Raw genomic sequence first — 10,000 nt, forward strand, 5'->3', positions numbered from 1 at the left:
AATTCAAAAACACTCTTTAATCAATCATTACACACTGGGCAACAAAATGCAAAATCTAGTTCTCCAAATGAGCATTTTTGCTATGTCTGTTTCATTACTTTCTCATTTTTCTGGTATCAGAAAAAAACTCTGAAAAGACAAAATGTACTGAATAAAAAAACAAATTATTCATTCCTCCCAAGATGTAACTGTCATTGACATGTAAGACATACAGCAAACACCTAGCAAGATACTGTAAATTTCATTGAACTACAACTTTCATCGAAATAGACGTAAAGACCTTTTGTACTGTTTTCTCCACCAAATAGGCAATACAATACTTTGTCTAAATGTGCATTAGATCCATACTTGCAAATAGCAACACAAAACAGACATCTCTTATGTAGAATGAATGATTGCTGATTGAAGAATTGTGCAAAGGAGTTTCACACAGGTGTATCAGAAATTCAGACTTATGCAAGGAATCTATACCACCTGTGAAAAGATGTTTTCCTTTTGTTTAGCATGGGAAAACCAATAGAGTTTGGGGCTTTTGAATGACACCTGTGTTAACTGTTTTGCAAAAGGCTGTGAGAAATGTGTGAACCCAATGAAAATGTGTGAACACATTCGCAAGAGATGACTTCTGCTGTGCAAAGAAAGTAGTCATGAAGACCAAGTGGGTTCTAGTTTACTTAAGCAGGTAAAAGCAATCGAGAAAAACTGTAACATAGGGGGGTGTATACTTGCACCCTGTATTTTAAAGAAGAACATTTATTTATCTATGATACATTATTCATTCACAAAGAAATTGGTGTCCTTAAAGGATTTTTCCTCATTTTTAATTAGGCATTAAAATCAATTTCCAAAAGATGATTTTTTATTCCTCTTTTTAGTCAGCTTTAGCATTGGGTTGAATACTTTTGCAAGGCGCTATACTGTACGTGCAAGTACAACCCATGCAGTAAACCTGCAGATATTCTTTAATGTATGTAATGTATGTAATCTGTGGAATGTAACCTATAGAACACACACACACACACACACACGCACGCACACACACAAACACACACACACACACACATATTTACACAAAAATACTAATTTGTTGAAACATTCATTCATGTTTACACAGATGTCAGTACAATGATAATACACTTACATGCACACAGTTACACACTACTGTGTGCACATATACTGTACATAATATATAAATGTACACTTACACAAAATCCTTCTGGTCATAGGTTATATATTCTATAAAAACACCCACTCACCCACAGCTTTATCCCAAACCATGTTGACACATATGCTAGTACAAACTAATGACACATCATACACAAATACACACAGAATGACAATTTCACCCTCTCTCCCCATCCACACTTATACACAGATTTACACATCTGCCCATGAATACCATTGACATTGACCCTGCACACATGTTCAGAGATTGAATTTCTTAACCAGGCATGGGACGCCATGTAAGCACTGGTTAAGGACCCCCTCAGGTCAGAAAGCTCCCGGGTCTGTCATTAAAAGTCTGGAAATTTCTCGGAAGACAATAATTTATCTGTACTATTTCCCAAGACCACTCTGGGAGAGAGCTATTTGGTCAACTCATGAATACAAATAGGAAAGTGGGGAGGGGAGTGAGAGATTGCTATTGATTACCAAAAATTTCTATCGCTGAAGAAATCACACAGCTATTACTTGTGTCAAGGACATTCATTTACAGTTCTGTTTTCTGAAGTTTTTGATTTTTTTTTTTGGCGAATGGCCCCTGCCTCTTGAAGTTCGTGTCCCTTATGTATTATGCATCCTGTTCACACATCTCCAATTCAATGGGGCAGCATTTCTAAGTAGCCCCCGCCTGGAGCGCAAAGGGTACCTGGAATTATTAAACAATACACAAGTCTGTGTTTACACCCCGTGACGTGACTTAACACAGATCCCTCTGTACCACAAGAGAGCCGTTCCTCTGTTTATAAAATTATTTCTTGGTTAGTTAGTGTTTTATGAGTGTTGGCAGTTGTTTTACGCTGCATATAACTGAACATGTGCTTCAGGAATGTCCACTATATTTCAGACTTTACGCTCCACTTTAAAAAGGCCATCATTTGAAATGACTTCTCTAAAAATATCCCATGAATTATTTTCCCTGTGTCGGTAAGAATAATGGCTTTTATAATTTGGTAGAGGATTGAAATGATTCTGTTAAGATGGTCTGAGATTTAATTGCTTCATTAAGTGCTTGGCTGGTTTGCTAACCAGATCTGTCCTCTGTCTGATGTTTTTCAGGCATACTCATGGCTGCAGAAGGAGATGGGTCCAGAGACGGACCCGGTGGTCATCGTTCGCTTCATCGGCACCACCGACTTCTCCACGGACCTCCGCACCCTGCTGCAGAGTATCTGCGAGCAGATCGCCATCAACTACCGTTGCTTGATCCACTTCCTGCCCCAGAAGATCCAGGAGATGAGGGAGCTGCTGGTCAACCTGCTGGGCGAGTCGTCCTTCCACCGGCCGCTGGTCATCGTCTTGGATGCTTTGGAGCAGCTCTCGGACGCTGACGAGGCTCGGAAGTTATGGTGGCTGCCCGCACACTTGCCCCGCACTGTTCGGATCGTAGTGTCCACCTTGCCCAACAAGCACGGCATTCTCCAGAAGCTCCGCAGCCTCATTCACGACGAGTTCCGGTATGTGGAGTTAATCCAGCGTGATCGCAAAGCCTGCAGCCAGACACTCAAGCAGCAGCTCCTCAGTGTCAAGAGGAAGGTCACTTCAGGCCAGCAAATCTACGTCAATGAGGCGCTGGCCAAATGCACATTGCCCATGTTCGTCAATCTCATCTACCGGGAGGTGGTAAACTGGAGGTCACACAAAGACGTAGACGACACATCGCTAAGTGCCACAGTGCACGACAGCATCGAGCGGCTCTTCTTTTCCGTGGAGGACAAGCTTGGCTCTCGATTTGTCTTCCGGGCACTGGGCTACATCACCATGTCCAAAGCTGGGCTGACCGAGATGGAGCTCGAAGATATCCTCTCCTTGGACAACAGCGTCCTGGGGGACATCATGGTAAGCTCCAACCTCAAGAACCCACTCAGGGTCTCCTATGACCTCATTGCCCGACTGAGGGAGGAACTCGACGGCTACCTGATCGAACGGCAGGTGCGCAATGTGACGCTAATGGTGTGGGCCAACAGGCACCTGCACCTGATCGCGCTGAAGCTGTACCTCAGCAACGAGGAGGACGTCCACCAGATGCACAGCTTGTTGGCGGAGTACTTCCTGGGGGCCTGGGCCGGAGGCCGGAAGAAGATTTTCCACTGCGACAACAATCACTTCGCCCACTTCTCCCATCACAATAACCCACAGCAGCAGCAGCAACAGCAGCAGCAGCACCATCACCACCACCCATCACAGCACGGTCACGACAAAGGCAGTGCCGACAAGTACTCTTACGATCGGCAGACTCCCGAGCAGCCCTGGGTTTTCCAGTGCAACCTCTTGGAGCCAGACATCTTCTTTGTCAACCACAGGAAGATGACAGAGTTAGTGTATCACTTGACTCGAAGTGGGCGCACTGATGACCTAATGTACGGGGTCATCATGAACTTTAGCTGGCTGTACACCATGATCAAAATAGGACATTTTGATAAGGCGCTTACAGACATTGACCTAGCCTACAGTTACTCGCAGGAAAAAGAGCTGAAGTTTTTGGCCACGACGTTGCGCAGCATTAAGGTCAAGGTGACGCGTAACCCGGCTTCCTTGTCCGCCGAACTTCAGCAGAGGTTGCTTCCTGTGGTGACATCCCTCCCCAAGCTCCGACACCTCCTGCTGGAGTGTGACAAGGACGGCCCCAAATACTGCTCCATTGTTCCCCTGCACTCGTCCATGGATGTCACCTACAGTCCCGAGAGGCTGCCCCTCTGCTCCAGCTACATGCAGATTGTGGAAATCATCCCGACCCTGGCCCCCAGCATCGTCATCGTGGCCTTGGAGGACGGCTCTGTGAGCACGTGGGACGTGGAGAGCAGGCAGCTCCTCCGACAGATCGACACGGCACGCTCCGTCGTGCTCGGCATACGCCTCACCACTGATGAGAAGTACCTGGTGGTGGCGACCACCAAGAACACCCTGCTGATCTACGATAATCACAAGTCCTGTCTGCTCTCCGAGGTGGAGGTCAAGTGCTCCAAGCATCTCGGCGTCACTGGAGGGGTTGCCTTCATCAATGGGTTTACATTATCTAGCCAGCATGCCCTGGCTTGGTTGGAGGCCAGCAAAGAGGTGAATGTTATTGACTTGGTGTACGGCTGGCCTTTGTACCAGTTCCACTGCTGGTATGAGGTCACCTGTGTGCAGTGCTCTCCAGATGGCATGTATGCTTTCTGTGGGCAATACCTCAACACCACGTCCATCTTCCACCTGGGCAGTGGGGACAAGCTGGCCACCATGACGTCAGAGTTTTCAGGCGGTTTTGTTAAGTCCATCTTGGTGCTGGACACCCTTAACCAGATGGTAATGATTGACAATGAGGGGAGTTTGTCGGTGTGGAACACAAAAGAAGTCACAAACCCCCGTCTCATGGAGGACTATGATTGCAGGGGGGATGATAGTGAAGTTGTTGGGATCGAGCTATCTGAGGACCAACGCTCCATTCTCATTTGCAAAGCAAGAAGCATCGAAGTTCTGGATACCAAAGTCTGGAAGATGGTGGAGAAGTTCAAAGCCAAGCGCACTGAACGATTTGTGGCTGCTGTCCTCTCCAAAAATGGCCAGAGTATTGTTGCTTCCATGGAAAACACTTCATCTATTTTTGTGTGGCGGAGGGACAGTGGCCAATGTATGGCTAGTCTAATTGAGATATCTGGAGCCATTGTCAAGTTAATCAAGTCCACCCATCATAACCTGCTACTGTCGGTAGCCAGCAGTGGTGTGCTGTCAGTTTGGGACATTGACATTATAACAGCCATGTCTAATATAGACAAGACAGGGAAGCGCATATTAAACCTGCAGCTTTCAGGCCGAGAAGACTTTATCTACACCATGGACGGCTCAGAGTCCATTCACAAGTGGAACTTCAACACGGGCTTCATTGAGATGGTTTTCAAACACGAAGGCCTTGTGGAGAACTGTGTCCTTACCACCTCTGGTGACCTTATGGTGACTTCTGATGACAAGTCCAGCCAGTACATCTGGCAAACCACCACGGGGGAGAACATCTTCCGCATCAACGGGCAGAAGATAACCCAGCTTCTTATCACCCACAACGACCAGTTTGTGGTCTCGCTGTGCGAGCAGAATGCCTCACGTGTCTGGAGGTTGGCCACTGGGCACAAGGTGTGCAACATCCTGGTCACCCTCCAGCACGCTCTCATCACCACCGCCAACACCTTCCTGGTTGGCACTACCAAAAACAAGCTTCTTGCTGTCAGCCTGTGGTCAGGAAGTGTCTCCAAGAAGTTCATCTGTGACGACGGGATTACCATTGTCAACTTCAAGCTCATCCCTGATTGTCCAGACTATGTGGTCTTCATCACGTCCACTGAGACTGTGTTTATCTGGAGTGTAGCAGACGAGTCTGTGTGCCGTCGTGTCCAGATGCCGGCCAACTTCCTGAAGAACCTGGAGGATTTCCAGATCTCGCCCAATGGCAAGCTAGGGATCGTGTCCAAGGGCGACGAGAACATCAACGTCTTGGACCTCCACAGTGGGAAGCTCCGATTGGTACATGCCGCAGGCATCATATGGCGGCAGAAGCTCTCGAGGGACGGCCGGTACCTCGTGTACATCTGCTTCCGCAACTGCGAGGAAGACGACGATGCAGGCGTGGTGTCCAACCTGATTGTCATGCGTCTGGCTGACGGCAAGAGCATCGGCACATGCTCTCTCTACAAGACGCCCACCTTCCTGTGCCTCTCGCAGCGGGCGCTCAACATCATAGTGGGTTTCGAAGACGGCAGCATCGGCACCTACACCGTGGTGGACCGGGTCGACGCCGCCCTCAAGATCAAAATCGCCACGTCCAACAGCCGGCAGATCGTCAACAACGCTGCACAAAAGGTCCGGCCCAAGTGCAGCACCCATGCCTTCAAGACCATCTCCGACTGCATTTGGCGGGAGTCCACAGAGGTCTTCTCCAGGGATAGCCCCATCAACCTGTCCGACTCAGGCGAGGCCGAGACCACCACACCAACCAAGAAGAGTGAACTGCTTCAGTGATGGTGCCCTCCTATGGACAGTGTCAGTGAGAAAGCTAAGGAGGCAGCTAAGGAGGCAGCTGATTCTCGTTTACAGCCAACCTTAATGGCTCAGCTGCACCACGTAGTCCTCTGGGCTTACTGTAACGCTGCACTCATCCGCCACTTTTCATTCACAAAAGCTATTATCTTATTACATTTGTCATCTGAAGACTGTTCATGAAAATAATATTAAAGTGATTCTTTTTTTCCCTCATGGGTTCCAAATAAAGATATATAATTATATATAATTATTATTATTGTATGTGCAGACACACTTCTGGCATTTACATGACCAGAGTTTAGAAATATCTCCAAAAGCCATTGTTTTTATTTCAAATGTGGTGATGAATACCATACATTTCAGAAGTATTGTAATGGTCTCATGAAGCCATACTGTTAATTTATACAGATTCATATGTAGATGTTAGTATATATTTGTAGCCATAAAATAATTGCTGCCATTTTTGCATTTGTTTTATATTTATGTGCGTTCATTTCTATTGACAATGTCTCTGTACTGTACAAAAAAGGAAATTATAAATATATGTACATATCTATTTTGGCTGCTGCAAATTGTGCAACTCCTTAAAATGTTATGTTGTGCTTAATGCAATCAAAGTGAGTGCCTGGATTTCAACTGTTTTATTATGAGTAGTATTCTTTACTTATTTTAGGCAATTAATATTATTTACCTTTTATTAAGATTAATTATTATAAAGATGCAGGGAATTTCTAAACAAAATCTACTGATACCTAGCACTGTCATAATGACAGGCTTACATTAGGAATTCGGTTGATACAAGACATCAGAGAATCTGAATAACATCATCCGTTTTCAAGGGAAGGCTCTTCCCAGCCACACAAATGAAAGGTCAAAGGTCGATTGGGGGAAATTCAGGTCAGGCTTGTGATGAGAGCTTCGTAAAAAGCTGCAGACAAAGCCCAATTTGAGATTTGAGGGGTCAAAAGTGAACAAAAGTACTAATGTGCATTAAGTGTAGCATCTTACCTTAAGTATCAACGCCTTAAATGCTTGCAAGTTATGGTCAGCCCAGTTCTATGACTTCATCGCATAACTACCTGAATGCATACAGATAGGAGAGAGGAGGGACACTTGTTTGTGGTTGAAAGGAGCACTTTACACTTCATGTAGCATTGCTAGCACTGTACGGATGTGTGTGTGTGTGATCTGTGATCTTACAAATATGACCATTTAACTGCATACCAATGTTTTGAGTCCATTCGCCTCATGTCTGCCTTCAGTTTGGCAATGCTGTGTTTAGATTTGGATTCCCAGAACGTCTAATTCCATCAACCACTCAAAAGCAGTCACTACTGCAGAAAGCTCTGACTATTCCTCTCAGATCAGTGGAAAATACTTCCAAGGGCTATTCCGTATAATTGTATGTTTACCTCTTTGGTTGTTGCGACATTGGCCCTACATCAATTCACCTGTAGCAGTATACAGCTTTAAGAACCCCCAAAGAACAAAGATGCTCTCCAAATCTAAGGAACTTCTAGGATATTTGCCAAAGTTCTTGACAATATTTTCTGTTCTGTTCTATTCGGTTCCGTTCTGTTCTGTTGAGTTCTATTCTATTATGTTCTGTTGAGTTTTTTCTTTTGTTGGTTTCTGAATGTTTTATCCCGTTTTCTCACAGGTAATTCATATCACGACCAAAATTGTCTTGAATTTCTGTATGTTTCTAATGTGATTCTATGAAGTGATGATACAGAGAAACGTGTTATCTTTGCTAAGAGGTTTAAGAAGATGAAGTCCACTTATATTATATGGGAATGCCAGTTTTAGAGTATATTTGAATGTGTCCTTATGAAAGCCAGTAAACAGTATCTTGTATGTTCTGTATCTTGAATGATTTTAATAACTTACTTGTTTGCAACACATAGTTGACATGACTGGTATTGAATGTTTTTATGGTATTCTTTGTATCTGTCAGGACTGAATTTCCTCTTTAGAGATTTATATTTTCATAAATGTTGTACTTAACTTTTGTTACAGAGTTGTTTATCTGGGAGTGTTATGGAAAAAAACATGTCTGAAGCAATATGGATTAGTGTGTATGCATTGTTTGTATGGAACACTTTAATGTAATAAAACAGTTCTCTTTTGCCTCGAAACTTTGCTTTCTGGTACCTGATTTTTTTGCTACTGTTTTAATTGCTGATATTACATACATATGTCTGTGTATACATAATATTCTATATGCACACAATACATATCAATTACATCACATAGGCTTATATGATATTTGCAGATCTTTATAGATTAGAAGCATTTATACATTCTGAAAATGTTGTCCAGATGGCAATTATCTGTGGTTTAGCGGCTCGTAACACACCCTAGTTGTGTTTTAATGAAAGCTTTTTGTTGTGTGTGTGATGTGATTTCATGGTACCAAGGTCATAATCATAATATATTTTTATAATATTCAACTTTGCTCAAAATGCACCCCTAATGCACATGCAAGGTTACAAAACTGGTAAAAACAGATTTTGTTCCCCCACACACACACATTTACAGTTGGCCTTTTGTCTGTGAGGTTCACAGACACACAAGCTGGCTTATCAGTCACTGGCTCATCATCTCTGTCATGTACTGTACATGAGTGAGTCATACTCTAGAAACTTCTATTGAGACTTAAGAGATGACAGATGACAGACAGGCACGATTAAACACACCAAGAAAAGCATCCACACACTCAATAGTGCAATAGTGGGTGGCATGGTTGAGTGAGGAAAGGAGAAAAGACGAAAATAAGGATTTATCCAGTTAAAAAGTGTCATAGCGTAGTCTAGGGTGCGGTTATTTTTGGCTTTAATACTGTGTACATAATCACATTGCACCGTGGTAATCTTGCCACACATAGGCCTACACAAAAGGGCCTATGTTTTTACATAAAAATACAACTTGCTAAACTTTGCCCCAATATCTGGACTTATTGTATTTTTTATAGCAATGCATAGATCTTTGTTCATATCATTATAGCTATGGTTGTAATTGTTTCATCCCTAATCAATGCCATTATATAGAATAACATATAGGCACACACAAGGGCCCCATATTAACTCTATGGATACGGCCTTGCATGGAACGATAATAAAACAATTATTTCCTGTAAACTTCACACTGCCCCATGCATTAGCAAACCCATATCAAATAACAGCTGCGTAATTGTTTGTCACAGGAGGCAGACAAGCGTGTGACATATTTTCCCAACACTGAGTGACACTATCACAATTAGTTTGTTCACAGAACATTTGGAAACACATACACGCCGTCTCCATTTCTTTCTTTATCTCTCAGTCTTTCCCTCGCACTCCTTGTCTCTCTAGCTGTGCCTCTCTGTACCTCTCCCTCTGTCAATATAAGCAGCAATAAATGCATTGAGGGCAGCTAGATTGGTCCACATAGACCTGTTGCTTTAGGCGACCATTTTAATTCCTCCCATAAGCCCACGCTCTAATGGGGGAAGTGTGTGCCATCTCCTTGGTAACCCCTTCCACTGACCACACCCCTCATTGTGATATCAGGGAGGTGGCATGCTCACTCTTCTGGAGTACTGTAAATCCTTGAGAAAATAAAAGACACCTCTGCTAAGATGTTTCCTCCTCCCACAATGCAAACTGTGAAGGCTCCACACTGCCGTGCTTCATCTGGCTATGTAAACACACTCAGCCACCCTAAGATGTGGCACCGCAAAGTGGAATGAGCCAGAACCAACCGTGAACCATTGTAGAACTCCTGT

At 44.0% G+C, this 10,000-nt stretch overlaps 1 protein-coding gene across 4 annotated transcripts in view; it reads left to right on the forward strand.

The window, feature by feature from the left end:
- The window catches only part of LOC125289711 (NACHT and WD repeat domain-containing protein 2), a 56,889-nt gene extending 48,517 nt beyond the window's left edge, over positions 1 to 8,372 (forward strand). For all 4 annotated transcript variants that reach the window (XM_048236683.1, XM_048236682.1, XM_048236681.1 and 1 more), the window contains exon 9: positions 2,281 to 8,372. In XM_048236683.1, the coding sequence (XP_048092640.1) occupies positions 2,281 to 6,213 (3,933 nt within the window). In that variant the 3' untranslated portion in view covers positions 6,214 to 8,372. The remainder of the gene's footprint in view (positions 1 to 2,280) is intronic.
- The last annotated feature ends 1,628 nt before the right edge of the window (positions 8,373 to 10,000 follow it).

The sequence above is a fragment of the Alosa alosa genome, chromosome 24, assembly GCF_017589495.1.
Source record: "Alosa alosa isolate M-15738 ecotype Scorff River chromosome 24, AALO_Geno_1.1, whole genome shotgun sequence".
NCBI classification, from domain to species: Eukaryota; Metazoa; Chordata; class Actinopteri; order Clupeiformes; family Clupeidae; genus Alosa; species Alosa alosa.